The following is a 21,148-nucleotide window of genomic DNA, read 5'->3' on the forward strand; positions in this document are numbered from 1 at the left end:
CATGTCCGACTCTGTGTCCGATTTTAAAAAACGGTTTCGCGGTGGAGAGCGCAAAACTCTCACCGGCGCTCACGGCCGGACATCTTTCAAACCCATTCAAATGAATGGGTTTGAAAGAGTCCTGCAGGTTTCCGTGTCCTGCCCCTGTTTTGTGCAGGAAACGGAAACCTGCAGAATGGAGACCAGGCGCAGACGTGAACGAGCCCTTACTACATTGATGTCAATCAGATCTTTATGAACTATCAGATATTTATTGTCTATCCTAAGTAGGAATAATAAAAAATTCATATGTCACTCTTTTAATATCATCTAAAAACAAAATAACTTCTACTACTTTACATCATCTGCGCCATAAATTCTGAATCCTCCCAGTAAACAGGTACAAGTGTACACCTTCTCCATTGTTGGCTGAGTACTTGTACTTCAAGTATTCTTCCGGCTGTAGGCCATTCTCTAGGGTGTTCCAGGGTTGTAAAACTATTTGATTACGGAATCGGTCACACGATGTGTAGTATCGTAACTAACTGGCTTGCAGCACATTGAAATAAATAAGGAAATGTCAAAATAAAGCCCTTCATCAGTAGAAGGGAATGACTGTTAGGTGGAACATGTGGTTACATGTCCTGCTAAATACTATGACATACAGTACTGCAGTAATAATGTATCCTTCTGAGCGCCAAAGAATCATTATACATTACACCAGCGTGCTTAATATTTCATCGTAAGCTTTTACATAAGATGTAAATTTCTAAATATTTAATTTATTTTTAGATCACCATTGACTCCCTGGTATTTTTCATTTGGAAGGAAGTTTAAGTTTAAGGCCCCAGGGGATGTCCCGCAGCAAAAAAAAAAAAAAAGTGCTACGGGAAAAACCACAGTGGCAGCTCATTGCGGTTAGACAGAACATTTGCAGAGATTTTCTCTGCGCCGGTTTTGGAAATCGCAGCATGTCAATTATACCTACGGAGATGCCGGTGGTTTCTCCATCCGTATAAGTGAAACAGAAAATCCACAGAGGAAACCTCTGCGAACTTTCTGTCTATAGCATTTCAGGAAGAACCGTGATGCGTTGCCACCGTGGTTTTTTTTGCTACAGGACGCCACATGGGGCCTTAGCCTTATTCACAGGTCAGTGCTTCTGTCTGTGTTTTGCACAGGAGTGGGTTCAAAATACGTGGGCTTGTTTTTGTGTGGAGGGTTGCAGTTTTCATTGGCACCATATACTTCATTGGTTAATTGTGAGTGATTTTTTTTGCAGAGGGTTGGATAGGGCATGCAGTATTAAAAAAAAAAAAAACAACCTCATTTTACATGTAAAAAGAAAAGTTGTTAGGTCGCTGAAGTAGTGATCACTTTACAATGGTTGCGAATTATTGGCTTGACACAATGTATCTATTAGGACTGTGCTTGCGACGCCCTGCTCAGACAACCTATCAGTTCCGATGTTGGCTACATAATGCATCATTTTCTCTGTAGTGTTTAACCTGTGAACAAGTTCCTGCATGTACTGGTGTTTGTATACTGCTTTATTAATAGGTTTGCCCTACTATATATTGAAACATTAAGTAGTAACACAACACTTACAAGGAGGCACAAAGCTTCCTGGTTCATCAAAATGGTCAAGATTTATATTTCTCCTGCAATTTGACATATACCACCTACTTAGTCATTGTAGACCAATTATACTCCTTCATAGCAGGGTTCCCTAATGGCAGCCAATGAGCTAATTGCAGCAGGACAATACACCCTCCCACATTGCAAAAAATGGTCAGGGATATTTTTAGGAACAGGACAGAGTTCAAGGTGTTAAAATCTGAGGACTCTGGAGACAAAGTTATTACAATTCAGCATCTGTTGGAGTTGATCCTTGGAAGCCGCACCTGACAACTTATGGGATTTAAGTTAAATCGGTGCTACCTTTTTTTTTGGGGGACATATACACCACTTAACATCATAAGTCTGGTACTGTCCATAATTCTTTGGATCAGTATGGCTTTACAAGAACAAGAGGGGCCTACAGAATACAAGACAGGTGATTTAGTGTTATGGCAGATTCTTACTGTATATTAGATTCACTCTTATTGAGGATAGAGATTGTCAATGTAAGGGTTGGTTCACATCTGCGTTGGTATTCCATCCCGGGAAGTCCAGTCTGGATGCAGTATTAGGGATAGCAGCAGGATGCCAAGAATAGAAAACACAATCCAAAGACTCACCACTGGATAGAATAGATATGGAGTTTTTTTTGCATGAATGTGGGGGAGCTGCACCTTTTAAACATCCTGTGACCTATGCTACCATTAATTCACCCCGGGATACTTTCATAGTGGTGTTATTTCTTAACTTTAAGACCTATTTGGGGGTATATCTTATACTGGCAACAATGGTCTTAAATTTTTCAGAATATTCTCCTTTCCCTATAGCATATAAGAAGGTTTTAGGTGTACATCTATTCATTACTATAACCAATGAAACACTGACTACATAGAACATTTTATTTGACTTTATTAGTCTTAAAAAAAGAACATATATTAGAATTACATTATGTACATATATAATGATCATATGTAGGATACATACAGGTCGTCGCTAGTAAAAGTAAATACGTGTTGCAGCTGGATAAAGGCTTTAATTTTCTGTCGGAAAACCAGACCCATGAATGGAACCGGTCTAAAGAAATAGGAAGCTTCCAATTGCCAGTCTGCATTGTCTGGTTATTGGCTCTTTGTATGCATAGGCTTTTGCTCTGAGAGGTCTGTTCAGATCCATAGTATAGTCACCATTAGAATGAGACTATAGAATAGAGGATACTAGAAGAGACAAGAAACCCAACATTGAATACATTTTAGTTTGCAACTTGCTGGTTAAACATTTTTTAAAACAAGGATCATCAATAGAATACATCACACAGTGAATGACAGATGATACCTGACAGACAAGACAGGCTGGAAGAGCCAATACAAAGCATGGGGCATATTATATTTTAAAGGGATCCCATCATTAAAACTTTGTCCAACGCGTAGGAATAGCCTTAAGGCTATTTTCTTCTTCATTTAGAATGGCGCCACCATTCAGTATAAAATATGGTTTTCATTGGTATGCAAATGCGTTCTCTTGCAGCACTGGAGGCATCTCCAATGCTGCGAGAGAACTCTCCAGTGCTGCCTCCATCTTCAGGAACGGGCTCTCTTCGAGTCTTCTTCCGGCGGTGACTTCAAACTTCTAGGCCACTTACAATACTGTGTAAGTGGCCATTTTCTTGTGGCCAGCAGGCATGAGCAGTCTGAAGCCACAAAGAGCCCGTTCCTGAAGATGGAGGCAGCGCTGGAGAGTTCTTGCAGTATTGGGGCAGGATTTCTACAGAACAGCGGCACAGAGAAGACATCTAAATGTAGGAGAAGAATAGCCTTTCTTAAGGTTATTCCTACATGTTGGGCAAATTTTTTTTTATATATATATAAAATATATTAGTATTCCTTTAAGTATTTTTTTTCTTAAACATTATTTATGGTTAGTATTCCATTTACTATGCCCTGTACTATTGCTACATCAGCATTATGTACTAGGACTTATCCTATTACTGTAGCTGAACAGGGCATTATTATTGGGAAATGAATATGCAAACAAATGTTTGTGGGGGGAGGGGGGGGAAATCCAAAAAACTAGCTTTACCGCTACATGGTAAGGAAGGAAACACCCTATACAGCAACACCTGGTTCCCTGAAACCTAGTTGAATTATTAGGGATTAAAGCCAATCCAGAAACTCATCCAAAAGGAAGTGAAGCCCATCTGCAATTTTGGGTTATTGCTCCTCATCAGTGCAGGATGCTCATTGGCTAGACAAGAGGTCATAGATGTGGGTCAGAATGGGTACTTTGTCTCCTTAAGGAGATTGCCTTTCTAGGCCACCTTATGGTGTGCAAGATCTTATAGGACCATGAATGAGTATCTTTTTGGAGGAGATATTCTGTCTTGACTTTAACCCTTGATCATGCCCCTAGTTTTCAGGGAAAACAGGTATTGATCTAGAGGGAGCTCCCTTCTAAAGGGTAGCACTAGGACAAGTTCTCCATTCTGACCCACATATTACTGTAATGAATACCTCCTTAGGGCATGTGTAAATAAAATATGTCATTGAATAATTAGTTTTTTTTAGTACTTACAGAAAGTTGGTATCCACCGTTTGTACCACTGGTGTCACTACCGTTGTAAATGAGTTTAGAGCTTGCAATGCCACTCCAGTGGACTGACTGAGATTTTACAACAGTAGCCCTGAAAATATGAAAAACAGAAAGCCAAACTAATAACGTACACTCTTCATTTACATTAATTATAATAACACCTTCATATGACTAGGAATAGGTAAAAGGCGTCTGAAATACCTATACTCTGCAAGCTAAGTGGATCTGGATTTCCAGTTGAATAAAATGGAGCCCTGGTCGTTAATACATTGCTTTACGAGATGTATTTACTTCCAAGGATTTATTACACTAGCATTTGGGTACGCCATCCAAAGTTTCACTTAAAAATCAACGGAGAGATGTTTCACAAAAAGGAAACCTGGTGGATCCCAGTATAGTCTATATAGCTTGGGGTTTTGTTTTTTTATATATATATATATATATATATGCAGCCAGGGTTTGCATATTTCGGGTCCCTATGCAAAATGGAGTACAGAAACCTGAATGCTAATGTGAACCCCAACGTTCCGGATAATTCTGGTTTACTCACATGATCCTTATGTCAGAGTTGCTGTTTGCAGGAGCCACCCATGTCACCTGTACACTTGATTTAGAGTCGCTAGATGTGTGACTAGCTGCACTCTAAAACAGATAAAGGAATATATACACATGAAAACCATTTTATAAAGTTAGAGGTTGAACTTGAGACATTGACAAATTTATTAGGGTCCATTCACAGTTTTTGGTGCTGAATCAGCCTAAAAAAAAACAAAAAAAAACAGACCCCTGTGTAGCACTGATCGAATTGACAACACTTATATACTATATGAAATATATCCTTGTGGAATAAAACTTACTGCAAAAGTAGTACAGTTAAGGATTTGTGCATCTCCATTGACTTTAAAGGAGCCTAGTGGGGTGGTAGAACTGCCTGAGCGGGCCTGGATCAAGAATCCGGTAAACTGGGGAGTACCCGAGAGAGTGACTGCAATGAGGTAAAGGATTTGCGTTTATTACAACAAGATGTAGTTCAAAAGGCATAAGGACACCAATGGTAAGATTGTCCTTATAAAAATGGAGGCCGCCATGCAGTAAACCTATACCAAGTAAAGTGCAGCAGAGTCAATCTACAGTGTACACTTTGTAGGTACAAGAGAGTCTGTTGTAGAAGTGTCAAATGATATGCAAAGCATCAAGATTTTTGTACAATATAAAATTTATGTAGAAAATCTGTAACCTAATACCGATGCATTTTATAGATGTGCCAGGTAAAACTAGGAGACATTGACGTCTCTATAATTTGGTCATTTTTACATATTTCCTATGACTAGAGTAGTAAAATGAAACCTGTTAAGTACCTGTGATTTGTTGCCCTGCAATGTAGGTACTGTTAGAAAGACTCAGGCTGTAAGGGGAAAGAGAAGTCTGTGCATTGACGCCATGTCTAGGTTCCATTGTTGTACAGGAAGCCTCAACTAGTCCATCTGGATAGCCATTAGTACAGTCAAAGAGAAGAATGGTCAGCAGAATGGTTATGCTTTTAAGTAAGAGATCCATCTGTTGAAATAGAGTGTTCATGGTTCGTACTAGTAGAATGAAAAAAAAAATACCGTAAATATATATCAAAATAGTACATTTAAAAATGTACAGTACATATATAAATTATATCACAATTGTTTTTTGGATTTAATTTTTTTACATGTGAAGTTCTGCACAATGCTGGCTTTTTTAAATGCATGGCCATTGAGCATTTGTTTTTATGGGAGTTTTCCCCAATAGGACTCTTTATAGAAATTTAAAGATACCAAGAAAAACCATCTTTCAAATAGAACAAAATGAAAATCCACCAATATACTTGTAATGAAAATACTATTGAAGACTTGAAATCTATGGAGTTTTGTAGGAAAGAAAAAAAAAAAAAAAAAAAAAAAAAAAAAAAAAAAAAAAAAAAGGGTTAAGGAGGCTTTACACTCTTTCTACATTTATATCCCACTGCTGATGTGGGTCTATAAATACGGACTAAAATTTTACTGTATGATACTAAGGCCCCACAGGACATCTCGCAGCAATAAAGTGCTGCAGGAAAAAAAAAAAAAAAAAAAAAAAAACTGTGGTGGGAACGCATTCTGGTTCTTCCCACAACGCTTTAAACTAAGTTTGCGGAGTTTTTGGAAAAAAGTAGCCCATTCATTTCTATGGGGAGCGCACGCATGCCGGCTCACATAGAAAGCAATGGGATCTGTTTTAAACGCCGCTGACTCGTAACGTTTACACGTTCAGAATCAGCCAGCATATCCTCCGTGTGAAGGGACCCTCACTTCTCTAACAAGGCTATTCCCTGGGATCTCAGCAGGATTATAGGTGTACATACTGATGTCAGACATAATCACTCTGACAAGACGTGCTTTCAAACAACAAGTTGTCTCCTCAGTGTATGGCTACCACAAGGAACATACAGATTTCTTCTTAGCTCATTGGAAATTGTCTAATTCCACAGGCATACCATGATAGAACACCGTTTTTCATCTCTAATAATATTGGACATATCATACATCAGTACAATAGGATATAACTGACATGAAGTTTATCAATGTGCAAACTAAGGTTAGGGTCACAGTCTGCCTAAAATCAGCAGAGATGAGGCCTACACGGAGGACGTCTCTGCCCATTTCAGTATAAACCAGTCAGAAACCCAGCAAACCCCATTGTAGTCTATAGGGTTTGCAGGAAACTGCTTTTTTTAGTTGACAGGCTGTCATTTGGGTCATTGAGGAACCTAGCGCAAGCCTGAGGGTGGGGTTATGCACTAGAAAAGCTCCAGCCATACATTGCATCAACTTTATCTCACAGAATTGGGAAGATTTACAAAGGATGCAGTTATTCACATTGCTCCACTTTCAGTCCATGTGATATTTTTATATACAGAATTAGTCTCCATGTGACTGATCATTGCCAGTGTGCTAGCCGTGACCCATTGGTTTCTATGGTCCCATACACAAGAATATGTAGGGGGGCTAGAAGTCTAGAGACAAAACTTATATAAAATATATAAAGGACTGAACCTTGAACTGCAGGTTTTGCAGCCTGCACTCATGATGTCACTGCATGGGTCTGTGTAGGTCACGCACAGCAAAGAATATCAGTCATATGCCATTTGTGCTGTTTTTTCACGTGCCTGTGCACACACCTTATAATTTCTAGAATTTGGAAACAGAAGGCTCGTCTTTGAATGTATAAGAGAAACAACCTTACAAAGATGATACATACACCAAAGTCTAAGACATAATGTATAGTCACCATCTACCCACACAACAAGAGAAGGATTCCACATTTATGGAGTAATAGACAAGTCATTGCATCTAGTCCCTGGTGGCCAACCGTGTGTTCATAGGAGCTGATGTATCATGGCACAGATTCTACCTAATAACTGCAAAGAAATTTGTTGTAACCTGCGGTTCAGAGGCGTAGCTGGCACAGGGGAGATATATCTCCATATGGTGATTGTATAGAGGTATCTATTGGCTCTTCCCCATGCACCCTGTAAATAGTGCCCCTCGTTAATATTGCCCCTGGGGCTGTGTTTCCACAACATGGGGCCTCAGCCTCATAGCTCAAACCCACATACATGAAAAAGAGCCAAAAATGGGCCCAAACCTGAACTGGGGGAAATAATCCAGTACTGCAGTGGTTAAAAGAAAGCCTCCCAAAACAAACCCCTATGTTTTGTCATGAGATACACTCCAGGATATTTGCTGATTCTCATGATTGAGAAGGTCAGGTATTGTGGATTTTCCCAAACTCTGTTTTCTTTACCTAAAACTGGTTTGTAAAGTTTTACCTTTAAGCATTGCTTTTATACACCAAACAGTGAGAAATACAGAAAAAGACTTATCTCATTGTAGTGACATGTATGAAATGATCTTAAACTGGAATGTCTAAATTTAGTATTTGCTGTGTCATTGTAGCTTTGGTTACTCACCCACGTGAAATGTAATCCCAGGAGCTGAGAAGAGACTGAGCACAGACAGGTGAGGTTTCTTAAAGTGAATCTGTCACCAAAATGCAGCCATATTAATACAGGTTAGGGTCACCTGAATCCAATAATGTTTTTACTTTGCAAATTGGTGCTTAGGCTAGGTTCACATGTGCGTTGGGGGCTCGGTTGGAGATTCCATCACAGATTTTGTCTAAAATCTAGTGAACTTAGAGTTAGGGGGCATTCACTTGCGCCTAGTGTCCAGTGTGTGCATTCTGACGGGTTTCCGTCTTCAGCCCCCGCAAAACTGGACAGGGGTTGGAAACCCGACAGTAAGCTTTAAAACCCATTCACTTGAATGGGTTTGTAAAGGTGACCGCCTGTGTCCGCGGGGAAACTGTTTTTTGTAAGCCAGACACAAAGTCCTGCATATACGACTTTGTATCCAACTAAAAAAATGGCCGCGGGCGGACACCTTTACAAACCCATTCAAGAGAATGGGTTTTAAAGCTGACAGCTGGGTCTCCGTCCCATGTCCAGTTTCACTGGGGCTGAAGACGGTGGATTGCACACACCGGACACCGGGCACAAGTGTGAACGAAGCATAAGTGTTGAAAATGAGCTCTTTGGGGCAATGAGGGTATTGGCGAGAAGCAGTAAAGGGCATTGTCTCCAAGCTCCAAAGAGCTAATTTGTAGATTGAAAAAAATGGAGATATTTTGGCAATGGAAACCCCAAAAAATCAGCAACAGAGAACTCATTGTGGTGATGCCGGCAATTCCACAGTGAAGATGCTGTTACATAATAAAAGTAAATACAGAGCTTTTGGTCAAACGATCAAACAACACAGAGAAAATTGTTGCAGAAACTGAGGCAAAAACACACATTAAAAAATGCGAACATTTGGTGCAATTTCACCCTATATTTTTACTCTGCATTTCCACTCAATTTTTTCTGCAGTTTTTTCTGCTGTGTTTTCGTCCTGTGCGTCCTTTTAGTCTTGTGCAGATTTTGCTGCATTTTTTGGGCCCCAAATGCCTCCCAAACTAATGCCATGTGTGGGAATTTACAAGGAGCAAAACACAGTTTTGTGGTCAAAATCCAATGAAGCAACGCAGAGAAAAACATTTTGTATAGCTATGCAAATCAGTGTGCAAGTGCTATTAGACCCCTTCCCTGTCCAATATTTGTTCTTCGCCTTCCCTGCCTTCAAAAAACCATAACTTTTTTATTTTTTCCATTCACAGAGCCATATGAGGACTTAATGTTTATGGGGCAATTTCCATACAATGTACTGGGAAAAAATTCAGAATTTTCTTATTGACCTAATTTTTATGCTGTTCACTGTCCAGCTGAAATGACATGTTACCAGTATTGGAGCCCCATATTGCAAAAATGCAGCGTTTTACATTACCTGCAGAGTGGATGGGATTCTGGCTAATTCCATTCACACATTGCAGAAAAAAAATCTGCAGCGGAAAAGCTATGTTTTCAAAAGCACATCGCTTTGCGTTTTTGAAAATTGCGACATGTCAATTATACCTATGGAAATGCTGGCATTTTCTGTATAGGTATAATAGGGGTAGAAAGTCTGCAGAAGAACATTGTGTGGACTTTCTGTGAAAATCACTACGGAAAAAAATGTGATGCATTTCTGCTGCGGGCTTTTTTTGCTGCATTTTGCTACAGGTGGCCTTAGACTTACATAGTTCTTGTTACATTTTAATATCTTAAAATAAATATATAAGATTTTGAAAGTCTTGGAGTTGCCTTAAGCTTGGTTCACATCTGCGTTCGGTATTTCGTTCAGGGAGTCCACTTGGGGACCTCCCGAATGGAATACCGAATGCATTGACAAGTGGTGAGCGATGAAAGCACATGGACTCCATAGACTATAATGGGGTCTGTGTGTTTTCCCCACGGTGTCCACACGAGTCATGCGGAGAGGAATGTAGTTCATGAAGTACTTTCCTCTCCACGTGTTCTGTGATTTTGGTCCTAGAGAAGTATAAGGGCTGGTTCACATCTGCACATGGGTTTCTATTTGGGAAGTCTGCTTGGGGACACCCCGAACAGAAACCTAATCCGCATAAAAAACAGTTACTTAGGAAACCCAAGGATCCCATAGACTATAATGGGGTCCGTGTGTTTTCTGCACGGTGTCCACACAAAAAATGCAGAGAGAAAAATGCTGCTTGCAGATGTGAATTGGGCCTAAGCTGTAAATATGACCCAGCATTGGATAAGTGCCCATGGAATTATTGTACTAACACTCTGCTTTTGTTGTTAACTTTGCAGTTGAAATTTGGAAACAATATGCCCATTAAAGGGATTCTATCATTAAAACTCAATTTTTTTTCTGCCTACCACGTACGAATAGCCTTAAGAAAGGCTGTTCTTTTCCTACCTTTAGATGTCTTCTCCACGCCACTGTTCATTATATAATCCAGTTTTTATCTGTATGCAAATGAGTTCTCTTGCAGCACTGAAGGCAATTCCCAGCGCTCAAACAGGAGCGGCACTGGAGAGTTCTCTCGCAGCATTGGGGACGCCCCCAGTGCTGTTTGAGCGCTGGGAAACGCCTTCAGTGCTGCGAGAAAAATCATTTGCATACAGACAAAAAACGGATTATATACCGAACGGCGGCGCGGAGAAGACATCTAAAGGTAGGAAAAGAATAGCCTTTCTTAAGGCTATTCCTACATGGTAGGCAGAAAAAATTGAGTTTTAATGATAGTATCCCTTTAAATGTTCCTGAACCTCCGCTGTCTGTACTTGCTACTGCGGAAGCTCAAGCTTTGCCTGTTGGTCCAAAAATAAACAAAAGGGAAGCAGCATTCAGCAAAATCATGGCAACTCTCTCTGGAGGAGATAAGGAAAATCACCTTTGTATGTATAACCTTCTGCATTCTGCTAATGGCTTTTGGAGGTTTCTACGTAGTCGCTTCTCTTTAGAAAAAGTAAAAGTTTTTGAAAACTGAATATATAAAGGTGGAGCTTCATAGCAAAGGCACTATACATCAAACTCATTTAAGTACCTAAACACAATATAGAACTATTATCTTAAACACAGAATATAAAGTGAATACAAAGTGCGATGCATACTATAAAATGCACTATAATAATATAAGTAATGACAAAAAATTTTTGGGATATCATAGAAAGAAGGTATGTACATGTACAAATGATTGTTAGTAAATAATATGCATATACTGTGTATATGTGGATATACAAGCTAGATATAGATATCTACATATCTATAGCTCCATCTGTATGTACATATAGATGGAGTTACCATGATACCCAATGTAGGTAAGAGTAGTTAATATGGTGAATGCATGCAAGGCTATAGATATACATGAAAAGCCAACAGGGGCATGGACACAAGCAGGACAGAGTATACCATCAGACATGTAGTCACATTACAGACCAGTAAGATGGGGTTACTATAAAAAGAACATATACAATGTATAAAGTAATACAAGATTATATTTATTTAGTTGGGAGGATGAAGATTGAAATTCATTTGTATGAGGGAGCTATATTGGTAATGTCAATAATAAATGACATTTTACATGTATTTTATATAATTTACTTTCTATCCGGCGTGTAAAGACATTGTGGGTTTGGACTCTGTTCACACGCTATTTTATCCTTTAGGTAGTGGCGTAGTGACTCTGAAGACCCCGACCAAACGCCCCCCCCCCCCCCAGTGCATTTCTGCACGCGCTATTATGCCCCATAGTGGCCCCTGCACACAGTATTATGCCCCATAGTGGCCCCAGTACACAGTAGTATGCCCCACAGTGGCCCCTGCGCACACTATTATTGCCCCATCCTGGCCCCTGGTCACAGTATTATGCCCCATAGTGGCCCCAGTACACAGTAGTATGCCCCACAGTGGCCCCTGCACACACTATTATGCCCCACAGTGGCCCCTGCACACAGTATTATGCCCCATAGTGGCCCCAGTACACAGTAGTATGCCCCACAGTGGCCCCTGCACACACTATTATGCCCCACAGTGGCCCCTGCACACACTATTATTGCCCCATCCTGGCCCCTGCACACAGTATTATGCCCCATAGTGGCCCCTGCACACAGTATTATGCCCCATAGTGGCCCCTGCACACAATATTATGCCCCATAGTGGCCCCTGCACACACTATTATTGCCCCATCGTGGCCCTTGCACACTCTATTATTGCCTCATAGTGGCCCCTTCACACATTATTATTGCCCCATTGTGGACAAACATGTACAATTATTATACTCGGGAGGGGGGGGGGGGTCTTCTCATTCCCCACAGTATAATAACTGGGGACCCAGGGGAGGATACAAACATAAAAAACACATAGCCACATGAATAGATGAGACAGAGTTAGTATACCAGCATCAATATCTCCACATGGAAAACATACCACTACTTGCCAGGGAACCTCTCGAAGCGCGTTTTACCCGTCAAAAAGTGGGCTTTGTCCCTTGACAAAGCCCGCTTTTTGTCAGGCGAAACGTGCGTCGGGAAGCTCCCTGGCAAGTAGTGGTATGTTTTCCACGTGGAGATATTGATGCTGGTATACTAACTCTGTCTCATCTATTCATGTGGCTATGTGTTTTTTATGTTTGTATCCTCCCCTGGGTTATATACACTCACCGGCCACTTTATTAGGTACACCATGCTAGTAACGGGTTGGACCCCCTTTTGCCTTCAGAACTGCCTCAATTCTTCGTGGCATAGATACAACAAGGTGCTGGAAGCATTCCTCAGAGATTTTGGTCCATATTGACATGATGGCATCACACAGTTGCCGCAGATTTGTCGGCTGCACATCCATGATGTGAATCTCCCGTTCCACCACATCCCAAAGATGCTCTATTGGATTGAGATCTGGTGACTGTGGAGGCCATTGGAGTACAGTGAACTCATTGTCATGTTCAAGAAACCAGTCTGAGATGATTCCTGCTTTATGACATGGCGCATTATCCTGCTGAAAGTAGCCATCAGATGTTGGGTACATTGTGGTCATAAAGGGATGGACATGGTCAGCAACAATACTCAGGTAGGCTTTGGCGTTGCAACGATGCTCAATTGGTACCAAGGGGCCCAAAGAGTGCCAAGAAAATATTCCCCACACCATGACACCACCACCACCAGCCTGAACCGTTGATACAAGGCAGGATGGATCCATGCTTTCATGTTGTTGACGCCAAATTCTGACCCTACCATCCGAATGTCGCAGCAGAAATCGAGACTCATCAGACCAGGCAACGTTTTTCCAATCTTCAATTGTCCAATTTCGATGAGCTTGTGCAAATTGTAGCCTGTTTCCTGTTCTTAGCTGAAAGGAGTGGCACCCGGTGTGGTCTTCTGCTGCTGTAGCCCATCTGCCTCAAAGTTCGACGTACTGTGCGGCGTTCAGAGATGCTCTTCTGGCTACCTTGGTTGTAACGGGTGGCTATTTGAGTCACTGTTGCCTTTCTATCAGCTCGAACCAGTCTGGCCATTCTCCTCTGACCTCTGGCATCAACAACGCATTTCCGCCCACAGAACTGCCGCTCACTGGATGTTTTTTCTTTTTCGGACCATTCTCTGTAAACCCTAGAGATGGTTGTGCATGAAAATCCCAGTAGATCAGCAGTTTCTGAAATACTCAGACCAGCCCTTCTGGCACCAACAACCATGCCACGTTCAAAGGCACTCAAATCACCTTTCTTCCCCATACTGATGCTCGGTTTGAACTGCAGGAGATTGTCTTGACCATGTCTACATGCCTAAATGCACTGAGTTGCCGCCATGTGATTGGCTGATTAGAAATTAAGTGTTAACAAGCAGTTGGACATGTGTACCTAATAAAGTGGCCGGTGAGTGTATATGTACCGGCACCGTAAGCTCTTTACACCGGGCACAGATCGGGAAAGCCGACAGTGCGCTGAATTCAGCGCACTGTCAGCTTTCCAGCAGTATATAACACTGCATGTGCCCAAAAGTGGTGAAAGGTCCTCTTTAACACAAAACAAACGCTTACACTCACCTTCCAGCGCTCCCCCGCCGCTCTCTCTGCTCTCACTCCACTCACATAGTTGTAGGCCCAATGTGACATCATCACATCGCGCCTACAAATGCAGAAGCCAGACCGGAGTGGTAAGGCAGGAGCTGAGCTGTGACAGCTCCTTCTTTAATCGCCTATGTATTCAGCTCATCGGCGTCCGACTGACGCTGATGATCTGAAATTTGGACAGGCAGGTGCTGGGGTGGGCAAGTGCCGGGGGGCCCCCAGAGGTTTTGTGGGCCCCGGCACTTGCCTGACTATGCCGTGTGCTGACGCCACCGCTGATGTTACCGGCAATGTATGAAATCCAGCATTCTGTACAATGCCTAGGCCTAAAACTAGCTGGCAATGTATGAAACGATTCGTCATTTTACACATTTCCTAGACATTCTATACAATGCCGAATGAGAAAGTTGCAAAGTATGAAATAATAGGTGACCTTCATTCTCGCTTCGCTTCTTCGACTCCTCGGCAAGGTGCTAGCACTAGCAGCAGCAGCATCATCATTTCCAATGAACGCGCGCACGCGTGCTTTGCTTCTAGCATGAACTAATAGATGACCTTCATTCTCGCTTCGCTTCTTCGGCTCCTCGGCAAGGCACTACAAGCAGCATCATCATCATCATCTCCGATCATCGCGCGCTTCCCTTCTAGCATGAAGCCGCTGAACGCTTCCGTGCACGCGCGATACGACGGGCTCTCTCTGCCATTGCCTCAGGCTTACACTTCGTTCAGCAGCATCCCCGATGACCTCTCTTTCGTGCGCGCACTTCACTTTCAGCATGATTCCTAGATGGTCTTCTCTGCTCTGCCATTTCCTCAGTCGTTTGAAATTCGACTTAGTTCAGTTTTGTTCATGAATGAATGTCCATGAAAATGTTGGAAGCGGGGGAGTAGCAAGCTGGAGGGTTGGAGAAGGATATGAAACAACGATTCCACGAGGAACTGTCCAAAAATCAAGGGAACGTTTCACACACACATTTCACACACTTCACGGAGTTTGTTTGGTTTTTTTTCATACTTTGTCTAAATAGCATGTAACGATTCTCCCATTTCATACATTGCCCAAAAACGCCAGGCATTTCATATATAGCCGGCAACATATACAATAAATACAATGAATTCACCATTCCAGGGCTACTGCTTTGACAGTCTACATCCGTCTTTGTTGATGTAGATTTAGCGATTATGTGTCATGTACATACATGTTAGAAGGGTGGGGTCGATGGATGGTTGAATGAAAAGTGATTTATCAGGTAGATAATGGGAATTTTATCATTTCAAGCCATTTTCCTTTTAAGACAGTTTTTATCCATGATACATCTGTGATACGATTCTTACTTATATTACGCTGATGTAATCTGCACGATGGGATTGGTTAGTCAATATTGGTTTTATTTATAGTTAATGGTCTACGTTATTATTTTAGACCACATACATACAGTAATATTGATGTAATCTGCACAATGGGATTGGTTAGTCAATATTGGTTTTATATATATAGTTAGTGGTATATTTTATTATTACCTTAGTAATACTGACAGGCGCCATTTATATTGTTACAATAATGTTATCACATGCTGCCTACATAAATCTACAGAATAATGCTGAAATATCACTATAAATAGTAAACCTTGCCCGCCTTGTAGTTTGCAGACAAGTAGATAGCTATTGTGAGCAGTGATCTTGGTCTTGCGACCTTCATCAGACACAAGTGCACTGAAGATTAGAATACAATAAATCATGTCTCCATTAAACATCTACAGAGTAACTCAAAATTGGCTGTCTATATAAGCTTCTTAGCTTAACCCCTCCACACCTCACAGCCTAGAACGATCTCTGAGGACATGAAAGGTCCTCTTTAAAGAGGTGCTTTCACTACCGCTAAAAAGTACAGCTACATAATTCCCAAGCAATCAGTGCTGTTAGTTTTGGTGCCTGATGCTATTTAGAAAAAAATTATATTAGGTGAGTATATTAACTAGGGAGGTTTAAAAATATTCTTTATTTTGAAACAATTAAAAACCAAATAACCGACATCAAAGTGCCAGACAACACAACAAAAAAGTAAGGCTACTAAAAGATCCTCAGATGAGTGGAAAGAATTATTTTTGACTACCGCTCACGACTAGGATACTAAGCTAACCAGCCAAGGAGGAATGTATAACGTTGCCCCAAACTTTTCTAGCAACAACTAATAAAATTCAATACTCCCCCAGCTGATAGTAGTCAACAACCAGAGGTATGCGGGAGACCATGCCCCACCTCTCCCTCCTTTGGAACAGGAGGGAGGGGTCGGGGCATCCTAGACACAACCCTCCCTGGCTGAGATTGGCCATGAAGCGCTGTACATCATGGTGGGATTGGCCGAAAGGAGGGAGGGTTGGCGTTGTCTCCCGCATACCTCTGGTTGTTGATTGACTGATTTCACGCATGCGCAGTCCTTTGAAACTCTGGCCTACGCTCGGCGGTGTTCGCTCACAAAGTAACATGGAAACAAGGTGATTGGCCGCTTAGCGCTCATGAGGGGTGTAGTTTAGGCTTTAAAAGGCTGTACATCCCGTGGCCCTGTATGGCCACGTATTAGTGCCGCTGGGGAGCGGGAGGGTTAGGAAATACTGACAAAACACTAGTGGTCAGACTACCTCCTAAATCGATTCATGTTTGCCTCTGGTGATATGTGTTGGCGTTGTTAATAGCCGACACATTGAAACGCGTCAGGAAGTATTACTTAGGCATAAACATGCTTGGGCAGAATAACTTAGGCAGGAATAGTGTTTGACAAATGAGTGCCCGATTAGGACTTAGTTATACTATCATATGGCTATCAAGGTAGACCCTGTCTGTTCCATCCGTTAAGGACTAGTCAGTGACACTAGATGTAGCAGGGTAATTGGCTACTTTAGCTATATATTCTGAGATATCTGAAGTGACATGGTATTGCAACATTTGGTTACTGACAGATATGCTCTTCTAATTTTGGATTATCTGGGTCCCCTAGTTTAGGCACCTTCTATCCTGTCTATTTGTACGCTATATTACTATCAGCTGGGGGAGTATTGAATTTTATTAGTTGTTGCTAGAAAAGTTTGGGGCAGCATTATATATTCCTCCTTGGCTGGTTAGCTTAGTATCCTAGTAGTGAGTGGTAGTCAAAAAGAATTCTATCCACTCATCTGAGGATCTTTTAGTAGCCTTACTTTTTTGTTGTGTTGTCTGGCACTTTGGTGTCGGTTATTTGGTTTTTAATTGTTTCAAAATAAAGAATATTTTTACACGTCCCTAGTTAGTATACTCACCTTATATAATTTTTTTCTTCTATTTTGGGCACATTATACCTTATATTGTTTTTTTTTCTTTCTGATGCTATTTAGTCTCTATACTGTCAGGAATGCGGTGTCAGGCAGGAGCAGACAAGGGGTGGGATTCTGAGCTCTAACAGTCACTGCCTCTGATTGGAGCCCTGAATCACGCCCCCTGTCTGACACCGCCTTTCTGACATTAGAGCTTGTTGCTTGGGAACTGTTTCGGATAGAGAGAAAATTCCAACTGTGCTGGAATCATGTCACTTTTGTAGATTTGGAGAAAAACAACTTTGAAATCTTAAGCAAATGAGGCAGTTGATGCTCTTGGGTTACTCAAGTACTGCTCAGGTAGAATGGGTGATGTCATAGCAGTGGGCACTGCATGGGGTGGAGCAGACAGAAGATGGTAGAGGTCTGAGCAGGAAGAGCAGTACTCCAGGTAGCTGAAGCCCCCCCCCCCAGTGCACCAACTGCTCCATTGGCATAAAATTTCAAAGTTGCCTTTTCCAAATTTACAAAAGCGACCATAGATAACAGAGGTTTGCTATCTATCGCTGTAATGTACTCTGTAATATGGTGCTGACAAATGAGTATGGTTGGGAGAGGTGATAGACTCTCTTTAAAGGGATTCTACCATTAAAACCCTTTTTTTGTGGATAAGACGTCAGAATAGCCTCTAGAAAGGCTATTCGTCTCTTACCTTTAGATGTGATCTCCGCCACGCTGTTCCTTAGAAATACCGTTTTTTACCGGTATGCAAATTAGTTCTCTCGCAGCGATGGGGGCGGGCCCCAGCGCTGGAAATGCGATGAGGGCGTCCCCGCTGCTGCTCGAGAACAGGCTCCAGCAACACCTCTATCTTCGGCTGGATCCTCCCCTTCTTTTGTTGTCTTTCTTCGGTGTCACCTCCGATGCCTGCGCAGGTGGCTCTGCCAGTGAGACACTAGTAGAGCCGACTGTGCATGCGCGCAATTGCGGCCTTGGAACTATGGCCGGTGGCCGGCATGCGCAGCCGGCTTTACTAGTGTCTCACTGGCAGAGCCAACTGCGCAGGCGTCGGAGGTGACACTGAAGAAAAACGACGAAAGAAGGGGAGGATCCAGCTGAAGATAGAGACGTCGCTGGAGCCTGTTCTTGAGCAGCAGTGGGGACGCCCCCATCGCGCAAAACCGGTATTTCTAAGGAATGGTAGAGATCACATCTAAAGGTAAGAGAGGAATAGCCTTTCTAAAGGCTATTCTGACGTCTTATCCACAAAAAAAAAGGGGTTTTAATGGTAGAATCCCTTTAAATGCCGGCTGAATCATCATATAAAGTACAGGTTGGAATGGAGTTGAGGGACTCCTTACACTCCTTACACTTCTCTTGCTATATAACTCTCACTCTCTGTAAATGTTTTCATCCGTTCCTGCCTCCGGCATCCATTTTAGTTTATAAAACATGGGACAGAATGTCTTCTTTAAATGTGTATGAAAACCTTCTACAGAACTGAAACATTAGCACTTACATAGTGAATATCCAACAGGACTCATCTCTAGCAGACCCAATATTGTGGTCACCAGTGATATCACACGTCTAGTGAAACAACGCTCCAGAAATACAGTATATCATGGTCAAGGTCTGGTCTGTTTTCGTGTCATTCATATCCACAATAACAAGGTTGCTATTTATGTCTAGCTAAGACTATGAACAATTCTTGAAAAGGGAATAAATATAATACATAGAGTACACGGCTCCGGCTTTTTTGAAGTCAGTAAATAGGCTCAACACGCAAACACATTACATCAGTCTAGATTTATTATTTACGTACAGAGAACCAGACAGACGTCTATCCATTACAGTATGACAGTAACGCACACCACCCTGATCTGTGTGGTCAGTGATGTCATCGGAGTCAGCAGTGTTTTGATGTGTCTGGTGTAATCTTGTGGTGGTAACTAATCCGGGTGTTGGGTTTCTTCATGTTCACCAGCGGTAAGCAGATTCAGAGCTAGATCACTACTTATACTGTTTATTAACTGTTACAACTAGTCTAACATTTACTCCTTCTTAAAAAGGAATGGGCTACAATCCTCAGCCTCCTTTGTACAGTGAATATGGGGGTCACCAAAACAAAAGAACCACATTCCTTGTTTAGCAGTAGAATGGACCTTTCCCAATGATGGAAAAGGAGAAGATCATCGCTTTCCCCAATAAGATGAAGAAAGTTCCATAAACTAGCACACAACACATTCTGCAGCTAGCCCACTCCTTTCTCAAGTGCATAAGTGGTAGTTCATATAGACGTATTATCAACTATCCATCTTGTATCCATCCAATTCTTGTTTAGGTCAGCCATTGGGAAGCTGTCCACCATATACAGTCCTATGAAAAAGTTTGGGCACCCCTATTAATCTTAATCATTTTTAGTTCTAAATATTTTGGTATTTGCAACAGCCATTTCAGTTTGATATATCTAATAACTGATGGACACAGTAATATTTCAGGATTGAAATGAGGTTTATTGTACTAACAGAAAATGCGCAATATGCATTAAACCAAAATTTGACCGGTGCAAAAGTATGGGCACCTCAACAGAAAAGTGACATTAATATTTAGTAGATCCTCCTTTTGCAAAGATAACAGCCTCTAGTCGCTTCCTGTAGCTTTTAATCAGTTCCTGGATCCTGGATGAAGGTATTTTGGACAAACAATTCAAGTTCAGTTAAGTTAGATGGTCGCCGAGCATGGACAGCCCGCTTCAAATCATCCCACAGATGTTCAATGATATTCAGGTCTGGGGACTGGGATGGCCATTCCAGAACATTGTAATTGTTCCTCTGCATGAATGCCTGAGGATTTGGAGCGGTGTTTTGGATCATTGTCTTGCTGAAATATCCATCCCCGGCATAACTTCAACTTCGTCACTGATTCTTGAACATTATTCTCAAGAATCTGCTGATACTGAGTGGAATCCATGCGACTCTCAACTTTAACAAGATTCCCGATGCCGGCATTGGCCACACAGCCCCAAAGCATGATGGAACCTCCACCAAATTTTACAGTGGGTAGCAAGTGTTTTTCTTGGAATGCTGTTTCTTTTTGGACGCCATGCATAACGCCTTTTTTTATAACCAAACAACTCAATTTTTGTTTCCAAAATGAAGCTGCCTTGTCCAAATGTGCTTTTTCATACCTCAGGCAACTCTATTTGTGGCGTACGTGCAGAAACGGCTTCTTTCTCATCACTCTCCCATACAGCTTCTATTTGTGCAAAGTGCGCTGTATAGTTGACCGATGCACAGTGACACCATCTGCAGCAAGATGATGCTGCAGCTCTTTGGAGGTGGTCTGTGGATTGTCCTTGACTGTTCTCACCATTCTTCTTCTCTGCCTTTCTGATATTTTTCTTGGCCTGCCACTTCTGGGCTTAACAAGAACTGTCCCTGTGGTCTTCCATTTCCTTACTATGTTCCTCACAGTGGAAACTGACAAGTTAAATCTCTGAGACAACGTTTTGTATCCTTCCCCTGAACAACTATGTTGAACAATCTTTGTTTTCAGATCATTTGAGAGCGGGCTGTCCATGTTCGGCGACCATCTAACTTACCTGAACTTGAATTGTTTTGTAGAAAGAAATGGTCCAAAATACCT

At 41.7% G+C, this 21,148-nt stretch overlaps 1 protein-coding gene across 1 annotated transcript; it reads right to left on the reverse strand.

Moving 5' to 3' along the window:
* Positions 1-1,987: 1,987 nt before the first annotated feature.
* Positions 1,988-5,763, reverse strand: LOC142217857 (putative ferric-chelate reductase 1). Its single transcript, XM_075286177.1, has 5 exons — positions 5,544-5,763; positions 5,043-5,170; positions 4,736-4,827; positions 4,168-4,276; positions 1,988-2,017 (listed from the first exon to the last, which is right to left on the reverse strand). The coding sequence occupies exons 1-5, from the start codon at positions 5,761-5,763 to the stop codon at positions 1,988-1,990; spliced, it is 579 nt and encodes a 192-aa protein (XP_075142278.1).
* Positions 5,764-21,148: the final 15,385 nt, after the last annotated feature.

The sequence above is a fragment of the Leptodactylus fuscus genome, chromosome 9 (genome assembly GCF_031893055.1).
Source record: "Leptodactylus fuscus isolate aLepFus1 chromosome 9, aLepFus1.hap2, whole genome shotgun sequence".
NCBI lineage: Eukaryota > Metazoa > Chordata > Amphibia > Anura > Leptodactylidae > Leptodactylus > Leptodactylus fuscus.